At 36.5% G+C, this 26078-nt stretch overlaps 1 protein-coding gene across 2 annotated transcripts in view; it reads right to left on the bottom strand.

Moving 5' to 3' along the window:
* DLC1 (DLC1 Rho GTPase activating protein) overlaps positions 1–26078 on the bottom strand; it is a 401280-nt gene that overhangs the window by 276833 nt on the left and 98369 nt on the right. For both annotated transcript variants that reach the window (XM_045810850.2, XM_045810849.2), the window contains exons 3-4: positions 18001–18150; positions 3302–3442 (exon numbers count right to left, since the gene is read on the bottom strand). In XM_045810850.2, the coding sequence (XP_045666806.2) occupies positions 3302–3442; positions 18001–18150 (291 nt within the window). The remainder of the gene's footprint in view (positions 1–3301; positions 3443–18000; positions 18151–26078) is intronic.

Here is a 26078-nt window from a genome sequence, read left to right as displayed (position 1 = left end):
GGTTTTTGGTACTGGGTATCCTACCTCTCGACTTTTTCATTTTTGTGTGAAATACATCCCAGAAATCTACTTTAACGCTCACTCTTTGGCATGATATATACATCGTCTTCATGAAAAATCTGAAGATTACTCACGGGTCCTGTTCTAATAATACACATAAAAGAAGAAATCTTATTGAAAAAATAGGCACGTAGAAACCCAGAGGTCTTACATACAAAAGGAAAGCCAAATGTTTGTGGTAGTTAGTCACCATTATAAATAGATTTCACAGCAGCAAATCAAATGTAACATTAAATAATTCTGAAATAAAAGTAAACATTTTGTAAAAATATGACATTATGGAGCAGAAGGTTAGTTCATTATGAGTGGATATTAGAAGTAGGTGTTCTTAGAACTTAATATTTCTACTTAATACTAAATTTGAAATTTTAGTTCCTGGTGAATAGACTGGCTCTGTAAGATACTGGAGCTCTCTCTCTTTTCACAAAGTATCCAGACTGCCATTACACAAACAGATAATTTTCCAAGCTCCAAAATGAGGGGGAAAGTATCTGTTTACTCTCTCACAAAATAAGTAAAATTCTTCATTCTAATAATCCTACCCAGAAACAACTGAAAACATAGAATTGACCCACAGCTGGAGAATTATTTTCAAACTGTAGTAAAAAGGAATTGTACTCAAAAGCATCAACACCAATAACAACACAAAATTAAATACAGACACACACACACACACACACACACACACACACACACACACACACACGAAAATAACCTTTCTCCTCAAAACAAAAGCCTGCTTTTCAAGCTATTTTCATTACTGGACATTTTCTTTAAGAAATTTCCTAAAAGTCAGTTGTCTTTGACAGTGGAGTGTCTCTTTCTGGGTCCTTCTCATGGCCTGCTGAGAATTTTACTAAATTATAGTTCAGTAGCTAGACAGGGTTCCAGGTACAGTTCTCTAACTCTCTGTGGTATTGGTCAAGATGGGTTAAGCAGTTTTTGGTTGTCTTGAAGTGGAATATTGTGTTTTGAGGCTGAGTCTGCTGTAAAATGTTTCTCAGTGCTCACTGACTAATGAGTGGCATCAGTAGGAAGCTGTGAGTGTGCGCCCAGGTAACAAGTCACACCCAAACAGCTGGGTAGAGAGTCACAATTTTATCCAAAGTTGACAACTGTTCAGTAAATGTTTGTTTTAGGGGCATGAAAAAGTGTTTCTGTTCAATAATTGACTTTAGTATTTCTTTTTTTTTTAAGATTTTATTTATTCGAGAGAGAGAGAGAGCACCAGTGTGTGTGGGGGTGTGCAGAGGGAGAAGGAGAAGCAGGCTCCCTGCTAATCACAGAGCCTGATGTGGGGCTCAATCCCAGGACCCTGAGATCATGACCTGAGCCAAAGGCAGATGCTTAACCAACTGAGCCACCCAGGTGTCCCAATTTTAGTATTTCTTAATTTTGCCTGTGGGGTGAATAATTTGTTCAATTGATATAACAAACATGAAAAATTTGAAACAGATCCAACTTCAAGTATTTTAAAGGACTGAAGCCCCCCCAAACTGATGGTTTTATGTCTCTCATTCTAAAACTTTACTATAGATGCTTATCATAAAAATATATAGACATATCTCAGTGGAAACACATTTATAAACATGAGCACGTTTAAGAACATGGGGGTATTGAAGAAAAACAACAGAACTATGCATAGTTGTATAAATTGTTATAAATTATAAGGTGACCACACACTAAAATACATATGTTTCAAGAGAGAAATAGCAGACACCAATGGTAATTATTCTAAAGTAAAAGATGAACATGAAGTAAATATCAGAGAGAGAATAATTGCTCTTCAGGATAATAGTAGGTGCTTTAAAAAGTGAATTTAAGCATAAATACCTTTAAAAAGAGAATTCACCTTCCTTTCTACTTTTTTCTTATATGTCAGCCCCATACCTGTCCCAATGTTCAAAGAGCCAATGCTCCAATGGTTCCCAAACCTTCAAGTTAAAACTGTCGAGAGGCTTTTACCTTTTACTTCAATAAGAATGTGGTGAAGTGAGATCATTTGGTTTCATATTTTAATTTTGCATCTTAATCAAGAATTCTTTACCCATTATGAAAAAGAAGAGCACCAATTCATTACAGTCTGCCTGTTGACACACATTATTTTTGACCCTTTTCTCTTCATTGTACCCTGCAACAGCATTATGCAGCAGGCCACTGGTTCCTGCTACTCCCAATCTATACAGCTTTACCAATAGTATGATACTGCATTTCACTGCTTACTTACCTACCCCCTCTGCTAGATTGTGATCTGTTTAAAGACGGAAAATATGTTTTACTCCACCCCCACTCTTTCATCAAACATAGCACATGGCATGTTGTAAGTGTTCAATAAATATTTATTCTATGAAAAAATACTCTAGATATTCCTGCAATTGAACATATCAACCATGTTTTAAATTCAGAGTATTCTCTTTTGAGTCCTCTTTCAGACTTGCCTTTTATTTTCAAGTCAGGCAAACAAGCAATCCAAACTTGTTTCTCTGTGTTAAGCTAACATGGGCATTTAAAAAAATAACACGCCACTCTGATTTTCACTAAACTAGGAAAGGTTATTTTGGAGCTGCTGGGACTTCAGATATTTGAAGTAGTAATTACTTCCTCCATAAATGTTACCTTTTACAGTCAAATACTGCTTTCCTGTAGCCATTCAACTTTTTACTTAAAGGAAAATGGCTTTTATTTACAACTCACCCTGCTATATTATTATGTGTGGTAATTCTCCTTTTATTTGTTTTGGTAGCACTGTAAAGTTGAAGCATCATGATAATAATGATGGTAGCCTACATTTATTCAGCATTTATTCTGTGCCAAGTACTTCACGAAGTACTTTACATGAGCTATGTCATTTAGTACCCACATAAAATTTATGATGTGTGTGATTTTATATATCTCTATTTCTCTAACTATCTAGTCTTAGGCGATTTTCTGACTGGTAAGCGATGTGGTCAGGCTCCAGATTTTTTGTTCTTGGTTCTTTAAATATCTGAGTATACAGCAACAAAATCTGATACCACATTTTGCATAATTCTAGAACCATGACCTGTTTTAGTGAAGTACTTGTGTTATCAGTTATAAAGCAAACAAACAACGTATGTTGAGATGTACTTAATTAAATGTTATCAAGTCACTCAAGGACTCAAAGATTATTTCTTCTATATTGAATGGATGAGATATCAACTCTTACCTTATGATCACCAGCAATTCATGTTAAAACTGACTGTTATCATTTATAACTTACCATAGACTTGGGTTTGGTTCCAGAACTGGCCACTGGGGTGGAAGGCGGTAGGTCGGTAGATTCGGTGTTAGAAAACAAATTTATTTGTGTCTGATTTACTGAAGTGGTATCTGCTCCACTCTCAGATTCTGACTCCAGATCCTATTAAAAAAAAATGCATTGACATGAAAGGCATGTACATGCTCTCTGCAGGCCTTTTCCCCCTGCTACAAGCATCTTTCCACCCCTCTCCTACTCCCAACACTGACATGCTAAAGCGTTGCTGAGAACTGATACTGAAATGTCAACCGTAACCATGCATTATTTTGTAGTAAAAAACTATACTCTTCAGAGGGTCTGATTTTAAAGGGCAAATACTGGAGAAAGTGGTAATATACTTCTTCAGTAATTAAACAGCTTATTGAAAATTGGAAGGGGCAGTAGTGGGAGCAGGCTGGGTACTGCAGTAAGTCAGGAGGTAGAAGCCCACAGATACCCCTTATGCACTACATGAGCCGAGTAACTTACTTAACACCCGTCATGCAATAGTGTCATTGTGAGTACCGAATGAAAAGACAGTTCTCATTTCTCTTCACCTCATTTTCTTCCATGTTCCCATCAGACCTCCATGGTGATAGCTACAATGGCTTGGAATCATTTAGCTCAAGTGTCTGTCTACCTAATAAACTATGGGCTATTTCAGGGCTAAGAATTATGCTTTGACATGTGTGATTCAATTCCCTCACTTGGAAATGGGTATAATAGAGTTCTGGTTCAAGATGGTGATGTAGGAAGATTCTGAAATCATCTCGTCCACAGAACATACCAAATTACACCTATTAATAGAACAATTCCTTGTGAAGAACTGAAGACTGACTGAACAGCTACTGAACAACTAAAGACAGAGGACAGGAAGAGAACAGCAAGAAAGATGGATGGTAACAAAGGGAACTCCCACTCCTAATACTGCAAATGGCAACGGGGAGGGATAGCATTGGGGGACCAGGAATAGGTCCCTCTGTCTTTGGGCACAGAAAAAACAGAACAAAACAAAAACAAAAAACAAAACACGGTATAAAAGAGCAACTAGCACAGAAAACACACAACACTAGAACTCTGCCAAGCTACAGAGGAACTACAAGAAAGCTCTCCAGCTCAGAGCAACTGGAGAATAAGCCACCTTAAAAGCCCACCCTGCCTTAAAAGCCTAGACTGTAGCAGGATCTGGACACCATAATGGGTGGGTCCAATAATCTCTGCAAGTTTGTAACTCCAGTGAGCCCAGGGTCCGCAAGCCCATACCAGCCCTAGTCATGCAGGGGCACAGAAAAGAGAAGCCAGAGTTTAAAAGGGCTGAGGAACTGTGGGAATGCTCTCCCCCTCAAACTTAAAAGCCCAGGCCAGAGCAGGATTTGACTGCCAAGAGGAAAAGTTTCCAACACCATAAGTGGAGGGTCCTAATGCCACACCAGGCAGGTCCTGATGCCATAACTGATGGGTCTAGTCGTCATAGGGAGTTTGTAGTCTCAGTGAGCCCAGGGTCCACCAGCTTACACCAGTCACCCTGTGACTGGGGCAGAGAAAACAGTCCAGCCATGGTTTTGTGTTTTGTTTTGTTTTTTAATTTTTAATTATTCTAATTTTTTTACATTTTAAAATTTGTCTTGTCTTGTTTTAATTTTATTCTTTTTGATTTTTTTCTTTCGTGTTCTCTTTAAATGAAACAGAGATAAGCATTATGCCTGATAAAGAATTTAAAGTAATGATCATAATCATGCCCAGGGGGCTAGAGAAAAGAATGGAAGAGCTCAGTGAGACCTTCAATAAAGAAACAGAAAATATTAAAAAGAACCAAGAAAAGTTGAAGAATACAATAACTGAAATAAAAAACACACTAGAGGGAATCAAAAGTAGATGAGAGGATGCAGAACACAACAGTGATCTGAAAGAATAATGGAAAGCAAACAAGCTGAACATCAAAAAGAGAAAATAATTTTAAACAATAGGGATTGATGAAGGGATCTCTTGGGAAACACCCTGTGAACAAACATTCGCATTATAGGGATCCTTGGAAAAGAGAGAGGAAAAGGTATAGAAAAATTATATGAAGAAATAATAACTGAATACTTCCCCAACCTAGGAGGGAAATATATTTCTTTTTTTTTTTAAATGATTTTTTATTATATTATGTTAGTCACCATACAGTACATCCCCGGTTTCCGATGTAAGACTCGATGATTCATTAGTTGCGTATAACACCCAGTGCACCATGCAATACGTGCCCTCCTTACTACCCATCACCGGTCTATCCCATTCCCCCACCCCCCTCCCCTCTGAGGCCCTCAGTTTGTTTCTCAGAGTCCATAGTCTCTCATGCTTCATTCCCCCTTCTGATTACCCCCCCTTTCTTTATCCCTTTCTTCCCCTACTGATCACCCTAATTCTTATGTTCCATAGATGAGAGAAATCATATGATAGTTGTCTTTCTCTGCTTGACTTATTTCACTTAGCATTATCTCCTCCAGTGCCGTCCATGTTGCAGCAAATGTTGAGAATTCGTTCTTTCTGATAGCTGAGTAATATTCCATTGTATATATGGACCACAGCTTCTTAATCCAGTCATCTGTTGAAGGGCATCTCGGCTCCTTCCACGATTTAGCTATTGTGGACATTGCCGCCATTGGGGTGCATATGGCCCTTCTCTTCACTATGTCTGTATCTTTGGGGTAAACACCCAGTAGTGCAATGGCTGGATCATAGGGTAGCTCAATTTTTAACTTTTTAAGGGACTTCCACACTGTTTTCCAGAGTGGCTGTACCAACTTGCAGAGGGAAATATATTTCTAAGTCCAAGCACAGAGTTCCAAACAAGATGAACCCAAGGAGGTCCATGCCATGGCACATAATAATTGAAATGTCAAAGGTTAAAGATAAAGAAATATCTTAAAAACAACAAGAGAGAAACAAAAAGCTACCTAGAAGGGAAAACCTGTAAGATTATCTGCTAATTTTCAACAGAAACTTTGCAAGCTCACACAGAAGAGAGTGACATATGTGATATATTCAAAGTGCTGAAGGGGAAAAAAAAAGAAAAACCCTATACACAAGAATACTCTATCTGGCAAAGTTATCATTCAGATTTGAAGGAGAGATAAAGATTTTCCCAGACAAACAAACGATAAAGGAATTTATCACCACTTTACCAGCCTTACAAGAAATGTTAAAGGAGCTTTTTAACTGGAAAATAAATGGCCATAATTAGACATAAGAAAAATATGAATGAAAAGATATAAAATGTAACAACATACTTTTTCTTCCTTTTTTTTCTTCACTTTTCTTTTCTTTCTCTCTCTCTCTCTTTCTCTTTCTTTACCTCTCTCTCTCTTTTCTTCTTTCTTTCAATGGGTTTGAGCTTAACTGATCATCAAGTGAATATGGACTGCTATTAACTTAGGATGTTATATATGATGTTAGGATGTTTTATATATATATATTATATATATATATATATATAATATATATATATAAAATCACAAACCCGAAACCTACGATAGATACAAAAAAATAAAGAGAAATAAAGCCAAACAAAACACTATAGATATTTATCAATCACAAAGAAAGAGAGCAAGAGAAGAAGAATGGAACAAAGAAGAACTACAAAGACAACCAGAAAACAAAATTTAAAAATGGCAATAAGTATATACCTATCAATAACTACTTTAAATTGAGCCCAGCTGTCCACTGACAGAAGAATGGATAAAGCAGATGTGGTATATATACACAATAGACTATTACTCAGCCATCAGAAAGGATGAAATCTTACCATTTACCTCGACATGGATGGAACTGGAGGGTCTTATGCTGAGTGAAATAAGTAAATCAGAGAAAGACAATTATTATATGGTTTGACTCCTATGCGGAATATAAGAAACAGTGCAGAGGATCATAGGGGAAGGGAGGGAAAACTGCATGGGAAGAAATCAGAGAGGGAAACAAACCATGAGAGACTCTTAACTATATGAAATAAACTGAGGGTTGCTGGATGGGAAGTTGCGGGGGGGTGGTGTAATTGGGTGATGGGCATGAAGGAAGGCATGTGATGTGATGAGCACTGGGTGTTAAATGCAACTGATAAATTACTGAACTCTACATCTGAAACTCATAATGTACTATAGGTTGGCTAGCTGAATTTAAATAAATAAAAAATAATTAATTTAAATGTAAATGGTCTAAATGCTCTAATCAAAAGACACAGAGTTGCAGAATGGATAAAAAAACAAGACCCATCTATGTGCTGCTTACAAGAAACTCATCTCAGACCTAAAGACACATATAGTCTGAAAGTGAAAGGGATGGAAAAGCATTCGCCATGCAAATGGAAGTGAAAAAAAAAGTCAGGTTAGCAATACTTATATCAGACAAAATAGACTTTAAAACAAAGACTAATGAGACAAAGAAGGGCATAGTATTATGACAAATGGATCAATTTAACAAGAGGATATAACATTTGTAAATATTTACACACCCAACACTGGAGCACCTAAATACTAAAAACAAATACTGATGGACATAAAGAGAGAAATTGATGGTAATACAATAATACTAGGGAGCTTTAAGACTTCACTTACATCAAGGATGGATAGATCATCCAGATAAAATCAATATGGAATTTGGTATTTGATCCATTGCTATCAATGGAGCAATCAAAGAATAAAAAATAAAAAAGGTACATGGAGACAAATGAAAACAAAAGTACAATGGTCCCAAATCTCTGCCACAAGGCCAAAGCAGTTCCAAGAGGGATTAATAAAGCAATATAGCCTTGCTTCAAGAAATAGGAAAAAAATCAAATAAACCACCTAACCTTCCACCAAAAGGAACTAGAATAAGAACAAAGCCCAAGATGAATAGAAGAAAGAAAATAATAAAGACCAGAGCAGACATAAATAGAGACTAAATAAATAAATAAATAAATATCCCTGATGAACACAGATGCAAAAATCCTCAACAAAATATTGGCAAACCACATACAACAATCCATTAAAAAGATCATTCACCATGATCAGGTGGGATTTATTCCTGGAATGCAAAGATGGTTCAATTTTTGCAATCAATCATTATACACTACATCAACAAACTGAAGGTTAAAAATCATATGATCATCTCAATATATGCAGGAAAAGCATTTGGGAATTCATGGGATTTGGGATTTGGGATTCATGATAAAAACTCTCAGCAAAATGGGATTAGAGTAACATACCTCAATATAATAAAGGCCACATATGAAAAACCCACAGCTTACATCATCCTCAATAGGAAAAACTGAGAGTTTTTCCCCTAAGATCAGGAACAAGCCAAGGACATCCACTCTCAACACTTATTCAATGTAGTACTAGAAGTTCTAGCCACAGCAATTAGACAAGAAAAATAAATAAGAGGCATTTATATGGTAAAAGAGAAATTAAACTATCACTATTTACAAATGACATGATACTATACATAGATAATACCAAAGACTCCACAAAAAAACTACCAGAAGTATAAACAATGTCAAAAAAGTGGCAGGATACAAAATTAATACTCAGTAATTGGCAGCATTTCTATACACTAAGAAAGAAGTAGCAGAAAGAGAAATTAAAAAACAACACCATTTACAATTGCACCAAAAAGAATAAAATACCTAGGAATAAACTTAACCAAAGGGGTGAAAGATCTATATTCTGAAAACTATAAAAGACTGATGAAATAAATTAAATGTGACAAACAAATGGAAAGTATTCTGTACTTATGGATTGGAAGAATTAATATTGTCAAAATGTCCATAATACCCAAAGCAATGTACACATTCAATGCAATCCCTTTCAAAATACCAACAATATTCTTAATAAAACTAGGAGAAATAATACTAATATTTGTATGGAACCACAAAAGCCCTCAAATAGTCAAAGCAAGCCTGAGAAAGAACAAAACTGGAGGTATTGCAACTTCAGATTTCAAGTTATACTACAAAGCTGTAGTAATCAAACAGTACGGTACTGGTATAAAATAGACACATAGATCAACAGAATGAATAGAGAGCCCAGAAATAAAGCCACATTTAAATGATCAAGTAATCTATGACAAAGGAGGCAATAATATACAATCGGGAAAAAGAGTCTTTTCAATAAATGGTGCTGGGAAAACTGGACAACTACATGCAAAAGAATGAAACTGGACCACCTTCTAACACCATAAACAAAAATAAACTCAAAATGGATTAAAGACCTAAATGTGAGACCTGAAACCATAAAAATCCTAGAAAAGAACACAGGCAGTAATTTCTCTGACATCAGCCATAGCAACATTTTTCTAGATATGTCTCCAAAGGCGAGGGAAACAAAAGCAAAAATAAATTCTTGGTACTACATCAAAATAAAAAGCTTTGGCACAGCAAAGGAAATCATCAACAAAACAAAAAGACAACTGACTGAATGGGAGAAGATATTTGGAAATGATACATCCAATAATATCCAAAATATATAAAGAACTTATACACTTCAACACCAAAAAAACAATTTACTAAAAAATGAGCAGAGGACTTAGATATTTTTCCAAAGACATGCATATAAATAGACAAACAAAAAGATGCTAAACATCACTACTTATCAGGGAAATGTAAATCAAACCCACACTGAGATATCACCTCATACCTTTTAGAATAACTAAAATCAAGAAGACAAGGAACAAAAAGTGTTGGCAAGCAAGTGGAGAAAAAGGAACTCTTGTGCACTGTTCATGGGAATGTAAACTGGTGCAACCTCTGTGGAAAAGAATATGGAGGCTCCTTAAAAATTTAAAAATAGAAATATCATATTATCTAGTAATCTAGTATTTCCACTATTGGGTATTTATCCAGGGAAAATGAAAACACTAGCTCTAAAATATGTATGCACCCCTATGTTTATTGCAACATTATTTACCATGTCTGCTGAGTGAATGCAATTACTTCGTAATTTCTCCAAAGGCAGTGCATTTAATCCATCGAATATTCTGTTTATGTTATAAGGAGAGCATAAAGGAAAGTTAGGGGTGAGAGGAATCCCAAGAGGAGGCAACAGAGGCACATATCACTCTATAATTTTAACCTGAGAAAACTATGAGTTAAATACCTCTGTACCTACTCTCTACATCTCACCTTTCTCATGGCCCATATGGTTGAATATCATCTATACTGCATTTATACTCTCTGGTCTTATGTTCTATCATTCTCTTGTTTCTTGGTATGCTTTAGCCATACTGGTTGTTTTTCAGTTCTTCTAAAACACCAAACTGGTTTCTACAGCAGGAACTATGTCTTTCTTATCTCTTGTCTCAGAATTTCCCTTTGCTGGCCCCTTCTTGTCAAACCAGGGTTCAGCTTGAACATTCATTGACATTTCAAGCTAAAGGAGTTTCTTCCCTTCAACCTCCACAGTATATCATTATTTCATAATCTATTACCTTGTTTATCTATCACATATCAATTATATCCATCCATCATCCTATTTATCTATCCATCCATCCATCTGTCCATCCATCCACCCTCTACCCATCCCTTTTTCTAATCTTATCTGTTTCTCTCTTTTTTTAAAAAAAATTAATTTATTTATTTATTTGACACAGAGAGAGAAAATAAGCAGGCAGAGTGGCAGACATAGGGAGAGGGAGAAATAGTCTCTCCGCTGAGCAGAGAGCCTGATGTGGGACTCAATCCCAGGACCCTGGGATCATGACCTGAGCTGAAGGAAGACACTTAACTACTGAGCCACCCAGGCACCTATCTGTTTCTCTTTAATAGAATGAATGTATCACAAGAGTAGGGACTTCACCTGTCTTGCTCACTGATACATTATAGTTCCTGGCATGTAAAACATGCTCATTAAATATTGTTTTAAGAAAGAACAGCTAGACTCAAAAATATTAATATCTTTTTCTTAGCCCTCACAATGAGAGTAGTTTTATAGTTTTTTGCTATGAAATTTTAAATCACCAGTAACACTGAAAGGGCCCAAGGGGGAAATAGAGAGGGGCTGGTAAAAGGATACAAACTTTCAGCTATAAGATGAATAAGGTCTGAGGGTCTAGTGTAAAATATGGTGACTACAGTTGATAAGACTATATTAAAAAATAATAATTGAAATTTGCTAAGAGAGGGGGCCTGGGTGGTTCAGCTGGTCGAACATCTGACTACTGATTTCAGCTCCGATCATGATCTCAGGGTCATGAGATCATTGAGCTCTGCAATCTTGTTGGGCTTTGCAATCAGTGAAGAGTCTGCTTGAGATTCTCTCTCCTCTCCCTCTGCCCCCATCCACTTTCTCTCTCTAAATAAATGAAATCTTAAAAAAAAAAAAATTTGCTACGAGAATATAACTAAAATGTTCTTCTCACCAAAAAAACCCTAAAGATAAATATGTGAGGTGATGGATGTGTTCATTAACTGGCTGATGGGAATTTTTTCACATGTATACATATATCAAATCACCACGATGTGTGCTTTAAATAGCTTACAATTTTATTTCTCAGATATACCTTAATAAAGCTGAAATTAAAAGAAAAAGATAAAGCAAGACTGAATCATGAAGAAATAGAAAATCTTGACCAATAATTAAGGAGATTAAAGTAGTAAAAAAAAATCTTTCAACAATGGAAAGGTCAGGACCAAACAGTTTCACTGAGGAATTCTATCAAACATTTAAAGAAGAATTAATGCCAATCTTTCTCAAACTCTTCCCCAAAAAATGAACAGAAGGGAATACTCCCAAACTTAGTTTACAAGGCCAGCATTACCCTGATACCAGAGCCAGATAAAGACACTGTAAGAAAAACAAAACAAAACAAAAATAAAAAAACCTACAGGTCAATATCCTTGATATAGATGGAAAAATTCTCAACAGAATTCTAGCAAACAGAATTCAGTGGCACATTAAAAGCATGTTATACCATGATCAAATGGGATGCTAGCATGTTTAAAATACACAAGTCAACAAATGTGATGCACCACATTAACAGAATATAGGATAAAAATATAATCATCTCAATAGATAAAAAAAAAGTATTTGACAAAATTCAATACCTTCTCATAATAAAAGCTCTCACAAATTTGTGTATAGAAGAAATATATCGCAATATAACAAATGCCATGTATGACAAAACCACAGATAACATCATATTCAATGGTGAAAAAATGAAAACTTTTCCTCTAAAATCAGGAACATGACAAGGGTGCCCATGCCCATTGCTCCTCCTCAACATAGGAAGTTTCAGCCAAGGCAGTTAAGCAAGGGTGTCCACTCCCATCACTCCTTCTCAACTGGAAGTTCTAACCAGAGCAATTAAGCATGAAAAATAAATAAAAGGCATCCCAATTGGAAGCAAAATTTCAAATTGAATCAACATTAAATTGGCAGTCGTAAGTAGCAGGTAATTTATAAGCCATTTATAATTGACCTTTATGTATATCAGAACTCTTTTTGCCTTCCCATTTATAATTTAATTAGGTGATTAACAGGGTAAACTTCTGCCTTTCTAACAATACAACAGTTCTGAGGCAAACTGAGAAATACTTTAAAAATCTACCATTTATTGTGTTTTTACCTTTTAAAGACAATGCTATGCAGCAATTACCTGCTTCAATATTCACCAACCCTATGTGGAGGGTATCATCATCATCACTTGAGAGATGATGTAGTTAAGGCTTAAGGCAGGTAATTTGACCAAATTCACATTATGCAGCAGGGCTGACATTAAAACTGATTTGTCAGATCTCACAGTTCAACTTCCTTAAATAGCTACTGTGATATTCTGTTGGGGGCTTAAAACACAACTACATAAGTGATTTAAGGAGGGTCACAAAAATGTAGGTTAGTACAAATCTTTATTATTTTGTTTACTCTCTCTTCAGATGAGAAATAACATGCAAGCTCTCTCAGAATCTCTCACATCCATTCCTTCTTTTCTTTTTCCACAGCTACCATACTCAAACTAAGTGGTTAACAAGCCCTAAATTATCATTACAACTGCCATCTAATAATTTCCCTATGACTTATCTTTGCTGTGTGTAAGTCATCTTCCACATCATCTCCCTACTAGGCTCCATTCATCACTGTTACCAAATCCTTCAACTGTGCCAGGCAATGGGAATATAAAAATCTTGGAGTAGTTCCCACGATGGTAGGGAATACAGTATAGTAGAGACGCACACTCAGTACAATTATGGCATAAAAAAGTGAGTAGCTAGTGATCCACTGGATATACAGATCTGGAGATAGCAAAAACGGTCTCGATATGAAGAAAAAATCACATAAGCCATGGTAATTCCAAAGAAAATATTCTGTCAGACATAGAGAGAATTAGTTTAAAATCTGGAGATAAGATTTAAGGGGTAAAAACAGGAAGAGGAGTCACTTTAGTATACGAAAAGTAACTACTGAGGATATGAAAGAAAAGGAAAGAGAGGAGAGTCCAGAGTCCAGAGAGTCCCGAGAGTTATGAAATCCAAGGAGGAGAGGATACACAATTGCATCAAATGCTACAGCTGAAGACTGAGGAGTTACTACTGGATTTTTCAGACAGGAGATGAGTTGAAGAGAAATGATGGAACAACAGACAAGAAATAAATCACGGAATATATATTAGGTGAAGAGGAGCTTGGTTCATAAGGGAGAACATAGGAGGAAAAGAGAGAAGAAGAGGAGTACCTATAGATATTTGCGGTTGTGAGGCTGCAAAGTTCATGTCAATGGTCCATTTTCTCTGTGAAGAGGAATGCAAGGATGTTTGCTAAGAGATAGGTGTAAGGGTTGGGCAAGGTTTGGGGAGAATAAGAGAATTCTTGAATAGCTGCCTTGGACTATGGGAAAAGGTCCAGGAAGACCAAAAAATACTGTAGAACAGTGTTGGAAGTTCAATTAAAGGTAGTGTAATGGGTTCCGGCTTATATGTTTCTTAAGCTTCTCGATGGCAAAGATGAACGACCTGAAGATATTATCAATACTGCCTTGTTTACACATTAATTCAAGTACAATTAGTAACTTAATATTCAGAATACCTTGTTATCAGGGAAAAAATTCCCTGGCTGTCAGAAAAGGGGATTCTGGTTCTGGAAATGGTACTTATTCCACTGTGAATGAACAATTTGCATCTTGGGAAGGGTAATAATATAGTGGAACGAGCACACTTTGAAGTCTGACAGATGTGGAAATAAATCTTACCATCTGTCTGTCTTTCAGTAAATTATCACTACTCCCCACCTGTATGACCTTAGGTAAATTACTCATTGTCTCTGAAGCTCAGCTTCTTATTTTAAGATTGTTGAGGGTAAATGAAATAACATACTCCTATTCATTCCATGAGATGGGTCATCATTTGCCAGCTCTAAGAGACTGACACGAAGTAGGTATTTGGACCAAATAAAGTATTTGGATTTCAAAGGAGAAAACCAGATCCTGAGCTGGGTTGAACCACCAAGGTATAGCCAACTTGCAAGTCTCTGTCAAGGCAGCCTCTTTAAATCTTTATTTCTATTCTGTTTCTATTTCTATTCTTATTTTATTTACTTTTTTTCACCTTCAAGCCATTCTTAAAGACTCTAGTCTATTATTATTTTTTTATACCCTTTATTATAGGTAGAAAGCCCACTCCAGCATTTTCTCCTAAGTAATCTCAAACTGAGATCACTGTCTCATTTTATGTCTTGTCTTCCCTGTTAAGCTGTAAATTCACAGTGGAGTATAAGGGTGTGAAAAAGGGAGTTTCTTCTCTGAATCTGGGACAGTGCTTCTTGCTAGATGATCAAGGTCATAATCATGCTGCTATAATCCCTTTATTCCATGGTGCAATTATCAAAAGAAATGGAAAGTGCCTGTGGAAAAAATTTTGAATGATGAGAGAATTTTAAAATTAGCTTTAAATACCAAGGAAAGAAATAAAGAACAAGGGATGACCTAGAAAAACCAAAAGGCCAAAAAGATGTTTTGAGGGTTTCAGGCTACGTGTTATTCATCTTTAGCCTAGCGCCTGGTGTGAGTACATGGGAGAAGAAAAGGGAATAACACATTGTAAATACGTGCTCTGTGCCAGATCAGTGCAACACATCTTAACATATATTCTTTCATTTATTCCTCCCAATGAGCCATTAGATAGGAAATAATATTGCCTTTTTCACATGAACTTGAAGTTGAGAAATCAAATAATTTTTTTGCATTCTTAGATATTCAGTTGTAGAGCTGGTATTTGAACCCAGGCCTGCAAACTGCAAAGTTCATAAGGTTTCTATGGTATTATTTTGCCTATTCCAAGTATATATTGAACTGAAAACTTAGAAATGGATCTCTGTTCATATAATCAACCACTGCTCAGCAATGGTGGTGATAGTCCATGAGACAGTGCATGTAATTAAAATCCAGTTTATACTTCAAATGGAGGCAGAAGATGTAAGTGAATCCTAAAATCATCACCTGCATTTGTTCTGTTTTTGTTTTGCCTTTATCACTGAACAAAGAAACATGTCTAGCAGATAAGGGCTGTCTTGCTTTCTGAGATGGAGACAACAATATGGAGCTGCATTTAGCAGAAATCTGAGTTGTGTTTTTTCCTCTAAATACATGGGGTTTGAGAAAAGTTTAATATAGATGGGAAAGGGGAGAGATTAAAAAGATAGGGAGATATTAACAATTCTTACTGACAACTTACAAAGAGAAAATGTATCCCATGCCTACATTCATGGCAAAGAACTACTAAGAAATACCTCTTATTGAAAAATATGGTTATTTCTGGCTTTAAAAGTGATGAAAATGGGGCGCCTGGGTGGCACAACGGTTAAGCGTCTGCCTTCGGCTCAGGGCGTGATCCCCGCGTTATGGGATCGAGCCCCACGTCAGGCTCCTCCGCTATGAGCCTGCTTCTTCCTCTCCCACTCCCCCTGCTTGTGTTCCCTCTCTCGCTGGCTGTCTCTATCTCTGTGGAATAAATAAATAAAATCTTAAAAAAAAAAGTGATGAAAATGAGTATAATTGTTCTACACACCCTTCATATGTAAGCAAGATTAAAACACCCCTTCTTGTTGGTCTTCAGATTACTTTGATTGTATTTCTTCCATAGGGATGCCTGTCCTACTAAAGTATGTGTAAGACACTATGGCAGCACCACGGAAGGAGTGAGTGATTCTCTATGGGAAGACAGAAGGAGATGTAGGCAAGATGGCACTGTAGAGATGAAATGAGATGAATCCTGAAGGGTAAGAAAAAATTATCCAGAAGATCACAGGCAAGAACAAAGATTTCATTTTATTAGATTTTAAGTTGAAGCATCTAATTTCTTTCCCTCCCTCCCTCCTTTCCTTCGTTTGTTCGTTCCTTCCTTCTTTCTTCCCTCCCTCCCTTCTTTCCTCCTTTCCTTCCTTCTTTCTTTCCTTCCTCCCTTCCTTTCTTCCTCTTCATTTGTTTCTCTCTCTCTCTGTCCATCAATCTATCATCTTTCATTTGCTTAAGCTCTAAGATATCCACCACAGTCAACTAAAGAAAGCTGTGGTGTTAAATGACATGGCTCTAGACCAAGACTCACTGGGTGTGTACTCCAGCTCTGACACATACAATTACTAACTTCTGTGTGTTTCACTCATTTGAAAAATGTTGTGAGGAATGAATTGTTAACATGTACAAATCATTTAGAATAATACCTAGCATATGCCAAGGTTAGTTATCATTTTGTTTATTTACTTTGAAATATTCAGCCCCATAGTCAGAATAAGTCTTGAATAACTTCAGAATCAATGATAGAACTATACTAATTAAAGAATTTGTTACAGAATAGTTCTATTTTGGTAGGTGCTCAGATATATAGGATTTTCCACCCCTTTGATCTTAGGTAAATGCATAATTTCTTGACTTAATGTGTTGATTATTGCATAGTAAAAGTAATAGATTAATTGAAAAGGGATTCATGGCTTAATGAAAAGTAAATCTACCATCATATTTGCTAGATATATAGAAACTAAGCCATTTAATATAAAGCTAATAGTAAATATGTAAAGTGTACAGTCAGTCCTGGAATCTGCCTTCCAAATCTTATTTTGAATGTCAGAATCTCAGAGGAATGTCTGTCTTATATGACATTAATGCACAGCAGAATAAAGTTCTCCCCTCTGGCCTATTCATTGTGTTGCATGGAGTGAATTTCAGAGTGCTTTCAAGTTAATCTCATCTAAATTATTTCTTGTAGTATGCTGGGTCAGTCCAGCATCCATTCATCCATTCACCCATCTATCCAAACATCCGTGCATGCATGTGTGCATGAAGAAGATATTTAGGCATCTTCTACATGCAATATAAATTTGTGGGATACTGGAAATGAAACATTAAACAAGATAGACGTAGCATTGCTAATGGTGTTCACAGGATGTCAGAGAAGACCGACAATGACAGAAACAACTACAATAAAGATGATTTGATCTCTAGGAAACACAATTTCCCCAGATTACCCTCTTTTCTGTCTAACTAATAATAACCATTTCCTTTTTAATCAAACTTCTCTTTTAAATAATACTGCATCAAGCACAGAATTACTTGTGATCTTTATGGAACACGTATCAGGACCACATATATACAGTGCTCCCATCGAAGATGTTTCATTTGCAAGAGGGACTGTATGAAATAAAGAGGTAGCATTCTCATGGGAAAAGAAGTGGAAAGAGGAAAGCTCACAGGAACGTGCCGCCGCAGGTTCGTTGGTGTGCTGGACGGAGAGGAGCTGGTGCTGAGGGCATTCTCAATGTCCTGATCAAGTTGGTCCAGTTTCATAATTAGCAGCACCATGGAGTCCAGCCGCGCCCTCTCTCGATCTTCTCTTATTTCCTGAGGAACAGAACATGTTGTTACAGAATCTGAAAAGGCCATTTCTTGGAAAGAATAAAAAGTTCCCTGTTCTTCAATGTGACAAAAAGGACACTGAATAATAGGCAGCCTTCTACTCAAGGGGGAAAGGAAGTTCTATTCTGTATCATCAATGGGCTCTTCATTGGAAAGATACTGACCTACAGCCAAGGAAGCATTTTACTTGAATTTTAAATATACATCTTCTGGAAAAAAGTACAATGAAGAAGAAGGAAAACATCAGTGAGTACTGATACATATTTATTACTTTTCAGCTCATTATTCTTGGGAAAAGGTATACATTACTTTTTTCATGGTACAAATCAACTATGACATACTAATAACTGTTTGTGGTTAGACATTTAAGGATCCATATAAGAGAATATTTTTGAAAGAATATTTCTGAGTACAGTAAAAAAATGGGAAAATAATCAAAGAAGTCAGGATTTCAGTTTGTGCAGTGGACAGGTTTTTATGTTTGTTTTTTTTTGTTTGTTTTGTTTTTGCTTGGGGCCATTTACTTACTGCTACTTCAGGCTATATCACTGTCAATATTTCTTTTCAAGCTTCTTTTTCCTTCACACACTTGGAAAAAGCCCCCATAATTGTATATATTTTTGTAAATTATCATGGTTGCCTATTCTAAATTCTCTATAATACAGAGATATGTTTATGGAAATACTGTTGCTTACAGGAATACCTAAAGCTTCTCATTAACCCTATAGAGTTATTAGGCCATAACTGCTTACTATTCTTGCATATTCAAATCAAGTTAATTAATATTAGGTATCTTCCAGATTCCCTGTGTGTTGTGTAAGGTATCAAGGTTAGGTAGAGTATTGGGTGGGGGGAAAAAAGGCCATGGAAAGCACAGTAAGGTTCTTCAGAAGCAAAATCTGTTGAGAGATGCAACAGACTCGGGGCTAGCCCTTTTGAGGAAAATCATTCGTCATTCATGTTGCCATCTTCTCATCTGTCTTTGATATTTATCTGGATGAAATCAGCTTTGAAAGGAACACCAGTGGAGACCTCAAAGGGAAAATATATCACAACAGAAACCTGAGGGGTGTGGGTACAACGGAGCAGGTGATGGTATTGACAATGGGATGGTAAGATGACTGCCTGAATCAGACCTTTTGTTTTGGGAATTTTTCTTTTAATCTCCTAAATTCTCTAGCCATCGTTAGGAGGAATCCCCAAAGAACAGGGAATTATTAGGGTAATTTCATGGATTAAATAATTCTGTAGGGGTCTCTGTACCCACAAGAACTAGAGAAGATTGTTAATATTACAGAGCATTACAGAGCATTATTTTCCAAATGTCTAATAATTGGTTTATTAAATTAAATTGTTCAAAGAGTCGTTAATTAAGCTAACGATAAGTTATTTGGGTAAGCTGAACTTGTGTTTGGTTTAACAGCCCAATGTCAAACTGAGAGTTAGTCACTTCCACAAAGACATCAATTTTGAGAATAAACTAAGATAAATAAAGATTTTTTTGTTGTTCAGAATACTGTGCTGTGATTATTAAATTTCCTTTCATCGTCCCTGCTGTCTAAAACATGTCATGAGGCTCTGACACAATTACAGACTCTTATCATCATGAAGTTTTATGCTTTATGCTTAAGAGTGTCCAGGATATTTGCAAACAGACTTAAACCTTACTATATATCATATCCCTCAGTGTTACAGAACTTTGTTTTATTCAAAAGAGTCTTATTGAGGCGAGTTGATTCAGAGTCTGGCTATTGGTTTTGGCTCATGTCAGGATTTCAGAGTCTGTGAGATCAAGCTCCGCAGTGGGCTCCACGCTGGGCTTGGAGACTGCTCGGGATTTTCTCTCTCTCTCTCTCCCTCTGTGCCCCCAGCCCCACCCTGCTTGTGTGTGCACCCGCACTCTCTCTAAAAAAGCAAAAAACAAAGAAAAAAAAACCCAAAAGAGCATTATTTATAGTAAAATCCTGCTTCTATCTTAAAAGGGAGTCCTGGAAATGTTGGAGATTATTCAGTTTAACTCTCTTCTAAATACCCAGAAAATGGAAAATCTTACTAATAGAAGATTCAAAGTCTTCTTAATTACTTCTCCAATGTATTTGCTTGTATAATTTCCTTCTTTTTTAAACCAAAGTTGTGTTTGGCAAGACAATGTTCTTTGCATCTCTATATCCACATATGTTTTTTGTGTGATTTTCATTTCCCAGTTATAACATCCTCAAGCACAAAAATTATGTTTTTCTACCTGGCAGATGAGTCAAGTTATACATTACACATGCAATATGTTTTCAGGAATAATAATAATGAAATCAATGGGAGCCAGTGAAATAACATCTCCCAAAGCCTTAGAAAGTGTATCTTGATATTTTTCCAGCTACTAAGTTAATGCTGGATAAAGCAGTATGTCATGAGTTGTCCTAGCCCTACCAGCAGTGGTCTCAGAAACAATTTGTCTTTGAATTAACTGGATGCTGAGATTGTGCTTTAAAAACATTTTCAAATCCATGCACTGAGCATCAAATTATTTCAAATGCTCTGCCAAAAGGAATAAAACCAAACATCCCTGGTCTACAATATTCCTTTAGAGAAATAAGCCTATTGTTTTCCCCTTCCTTCCTGGATGCTTCCTTATTCACCACCATTACACTGAGCCTGAAGTGTCAATTACACAGACAAGTATCCTGTGTTGTACATTTGTAAAACTTCACGAACTAGAGTTGACTATAAATCAGATGCTTTGGGTAAATTTTATTGTCTTTGTTTTTAAAGCCCAGATATTAATATTTTACTGTTCTAAGCTTTCAAATACCCATGGCTAAATTCCAGCAAATAGCTCATGCCTGAAAACAGAGCTGCATATTTGCAGGTTTTCGCTAGGTTGACTTCTATACTGAAGCTTTTATTTCATACTTTCATATTTCATACTTCATCGTCCATGAAGAGGAACTTCTTAATAAATGAAGCTACATATTAATGATTTTTTCGGTATTTCAATAACTTAACCTGCTCAAATCAAGGCCAAGATGCTAAATTCTCTCCCCTCCCATTTTTCCTTCCTTCTTTCCTGCAGTCATAGCTATTATGGGCAAAGCACCATTAAAGGGACAAGATAGTCACCAGTGAATAAGAGATAAAAAAAAAAATCCCTGCTTTCTTGAATATTATGGTCAACCATGAGAAGACAGACAACAGAAGTTAACAAATTCATAAGTAGAATGGTTTCATACAGGAACAAGTGTAAGAAGCAAATAAATAGGGTAAGAAGCTACGTAGTCACTGAAGAGGGGTTTCCCACTTGGTATAGGGTGGTTGAAGAGTTTTCTGTGGAAGTGAAGGCTAAATCATGATGGAGAGAAAAAGAATGGGGTAGAAGAGAGAGATGGAGGTGCAGATGTAGAGAAAGAAAGTGAGAGAGAGAAAGGGAAAGGAAGGAAGGAAGAGAGGAAGACAGGAAGAGAGGGAGGGAGGGAGGAAAGAGAAGGAGAAAGCAAGGAGGAGAACTGGGAAAATAGTATTTCATGCAGAGTGTTGAGTGACACCAAGATGCTGAGACAGGAATGAGCTGGATAAGTAAGAGGATCAGATAAAAGGTTGGGAACACCGGGAAGGGGAGTGACAGGGGAAGGAATGAGTGCTAGGGAAATGTGAGGGTGAATATAAACAGGAGTGAAATTATATTCTGTTATGAAAGTCACTGTACAAGGTCATATTTATTCTTTGTAGTGGAGTCACATGTAGGATGTCAGCAAATAAGTGATCTACTATGTGTTTTAAACTTTTAGAGCTCTTACCACATATTGACAACTAAACATTTTGGAAAGCTCACCCTACTTTACACCCAGTGATGCCACATGACTAATACACGCTAAATAGTTCAATTTATCCTAAGATTATTTTCTAGTCCTATAGTCTTCTTTCCCCCCAGAACTCTAAACTGGACCCACAATATGGTAATTATAAGGAAATAACAAATTTAAGAGCACACTTATCTTGATGAGCAATGAATAATATCAGGAGTTGCTGAATCACTATATGGTACACCTGAAACTAATATAACACTGTGTGTTAACTACAGTGGATTTAAAAACAACAACAACAGGGGTGCCTGTGTGGCTCAGTCATTAAGGGTCTGTCTTTGGCTCAGGGCCTGATCTCAGGGTCCAGGGATCGAGCCCCACATTGGGTTCCCTGCTCAGCGGGAAGCCTGCTTCTCCCTTTCCCACTCCCCCTGCTTGTGTTCCCTCTCTCACTGTCTCTCTGTCAAATAAATAAATAAAATCTTTAAAAAACAACAACAACAAATACTTTTATAACATGCCCATGTATATTTTGAGATCAAAGTGAAAGAAGAAGTCACTCTTTGGTGAAGTTGTTTCTTGGAAGTAGGGAGTGGTATATTGGTAAATGTTTAGAAACTAGGTTCCACATAGAAAGAAAGTCCTGATCTGTAGCTTGTGTCAATTTTTCTGTGACATAAATACTGCCGTGGCCAATTTCCAGCTACCAATTAGACATTACTGAATGCAGAATTGGAAGAGATGCCCCAAGTTTTCTCTTGTGAGCTTACGTGAGCAGATGATCAATGGTTGTATCTATGGTTTAGTCAATACTGAAATAAAGCATTTTATTCATTTAATGCATTTACTTTCCTTAACTTTTGCTTTTGTTGCCCAGGTAGAGTTCAGTCTAAATTGTAGACTTAAATTTAATGTTCTTCTGGAGACTTCTTTTTTCTTAGTAGTCCTCATTTATCTGCCTTCCTTGAACTATCCATTATCTATGTTTGTAAAATACCTTAAAATTCATTATAATATATCTTTATACTTCTATTTTTGACAAGTCAAAACATATTTCTTTGAATAACTTCATTATTTGCTTGAATACTTTGTTCAAAATTTAAGACTTTAGAAATCTAGAACTGTAGGACCATGGCTATTGGTACCATAGTATCCTGACTTTGCAGAAGAAAGTGAATTCCAGGGAGTTCTAAGCCCAGATTACTTCTCTATTGACAAACTGAATAGAGCCCATCTCTCCCTACTCCCTGTCCTGGTCTCTTTCCAATATTCTATTTTGCTTTCCTTTTATGGATGCAATTACTAATTAAATGCCATTTAGGTATCACTTATTCTCTCCTCAACTCCTACAACTTGGCTCCATTCCTTCCAATATACAGAAACTATGCTTTAGAAGAACACCAATAACCACAATTAAATGCACAAAACTTGTGCATCTAGACTAGTTCTTTTACACTTTAATTTAACAGTAATTTACTATGTTTACTGACCATCTCCTGTGCGCTATGCACTGTTCCCTAGGAAGCTACCTATTTCATATTTGTACAGTTCTGTTTAGAAAATGCCGTGGAGTCAAATTCTGCATTCCTCACTTCCCAGTTTCTCCCTCCAGAACTAGACAGCATAAAGTCGTGTCTATTCCATGAAAGAGTCTTTCAAATATTTGAAGAACTATGTTGTGCCCATTTCCTTCCCTTTCTAGGTGAATCATCCTCAGTTCCCTTAACAATTTCTCATATGACATGTTTCCAATCCCTCATTAGTTCTATTTACTCTTCTCTGCATATGACATAATTCTGTCAATGATCCAATTAATGGTTGGTGCCCAGAATTAAATATATTACTCTACATGTTGTCTGACCAGGGCAGAGTAGGCAAGTATTTCCCCATGTTCTATACAACCTAACACAGCTAAGAATTAAGTGCCTGTTTAGAACATGAATAGGCTATTCTTAATGGGATTGCCATGATTTGCTTTTTTAATGAGGAAAAGCTATTTGGTTGCCTGTGAGCCGACCTTGAGTCAACGGTGTGATATATGTCTCCTTTTCCCAATATATGCCTGTGTAGCAGAAAGAACAGAAACATCCTGTTGTCTTGACACTGTAACTAGCTGTTGTCAAGGTATAGATAATATATATCACTGTTGTGGAAGAAATTTCCAGTTGTATTTCTTTCTTGAACTCATCAATAGATACTTAAGGAAATTTGCAGAAAAACTATTCAATTTGATTTTTTGTCAAAAGCCTAATATGGCTAACCTACATGGTTTTCCATTGGGAAATCTGAAAGGTGCTCCTTATTTATCCCCAGTAGCTATTTATTCCCTGGGTGGTGAAGTCACTTTGATCACAATGGGATCTGGGGGAGATAAACAGGATTTTTAGGGTGTCATTCTCTCTAGGTCTCTGAGAAGGAATTCTCTGAACATGAGACTCCACTACCCTTCTTTCCTTCTATCTGGGGAAGATAATTCCAACCCACCTCTTTCTCCAGATGCTCTTTACTGAACAATACAGGACATAGTACACATACACGGAGTGGGGAGAGGTGAGAATTACCAGACATTTTAAAGACTGGGAAAATATGAAGTCTAGAGAAAAGGATGTTGCCCCCAGAGATGCAGGGGTTCTGTTTTTCTAATGCCAAGCATTTGGAAGAAAACCAAAAAAATTCAGTAAAAGACCTGATTGCTTCCCAATAGTGGACATTTGGCTCAGCAAATTTAGCACTGCCTGAATGTTCTGCTTGTCGATGGGTTGTGGCATCACATAGATAGCCATAATAAATTAAAGGCTGGGCCAGGAATAGAACTAAGACTTCCTGATTCATAATCCAAGCTTCTGGCCCCTACACTGTCTTTGATTCTATACGCATCTTACTGGCTATTCTGGGCTGGTAATACTCCTTGTTCACCCATAGTAGAAAGGGACCTTTTAGCAAAAGACTTGGCCCAACTTCATTCTGAATTATTTGATCCGCAGCCAGCTGGACTAGTATGAAATCTCATATTAGTGTTATACATTTCACTGGACAATAAATTCCTCACTCAAGACTTTCCTTTCTTAAAATAATATCCTGCTTAAAGAACCAGAAAGTTAATTTTTTTTCCTTCAGAAGCAGTGAAGATTTTCATCTGAATAGCCAGTCAGAAGCTAAAGATAACATAATTATGCTATGTCAGAATTTCTAGGCAAGTTAAATGAGTCAACCTTAATTTTTATTCTGGTACATTTCAAGATGAAATTTATGTAGATTAGGAGGTAGGTAATAAAACAAACCAGGAACTATCTCCAGGTACAGTCTGTTCAACCACAAAATCTTTTGCACGTTATCTTTAAATAACAGTAACATGTGCCAATATCATTTTAGTATTAGATGACACAGATGATAATAATATCCTCATTCAAAGTTACTACAAGGCATCTTTTATATAAATTGTAGCTTTATTTTAAGTGTTTGGGTTCATTTCCTGTGTATCTCCTCCCATTTGTAAAGCATGGTGAGACCAGTGCTTGATTTTTAAACTCCAATGAGGCTTCAAATAGAGCATTTTTAATCTCGGACTTCTGTAAATTGTTTACACAGTCTCCTGCATAGTTTCAAAGGACATCTATGCAGCTGGTCCTAAGGAGTGTTCAGAAGTGGCAGGTGTGAATCGGGAAGAGAACTGTGTGGGCAGCAATTCCTTTCTATTCCAGGGAAATCTGAGAATGATGTCCTCCACTAGGTTTAAAGGCCCATTTTGGGGAGTGGGATATAATTTCTACTGAAATAATTTGGTAGACATTGTGAAATCAGTCTTTAAGTGCTAAAGTTGAAGATTGACTTTCAGGGTCACTTAGTACATTTGTAGATAGAAAAGTCAGCCTTTCTGGGTTGATTATTTATTCTGTATCATCATGCTGACCTGATATCTGCAAATCCCTGCAGGTTTTTTTTTTTTTTTTTAATTCTCAGTATCTGTGTCCTTGGGCTCAGATATTTAAGGAGACATGACTATTCCCGGTTTGAAAACAAGAAAAACATCCATTTAACATAAAAATTCCATCAACTGTTTTCAGGAATATTATGAAGGTCTTCGTTAGGTGTGGATAACAAAGAAAGACAAAAGTAAAA

Source organism: Ursus americanus, chromosome 27 (assembly GCF_024610735.1).
Source record: "Ursus americanus isolate L20-20 chromosome 27, mUrsAme1.1.p, whole genome shotgun sequence".
Classification (NCBI taxonomy): domain Eukaryota; kingdom Metazoa; phylum Chordata; class Mammalia; order Carnivora; family Ursidae; genus Ursus; species Ursus americanus.
The sequence above is the reverse complement of the archived record's forward strand: the minus strand, read 5'-3'. Positions and strand labels throughout refer to the sequence as shown.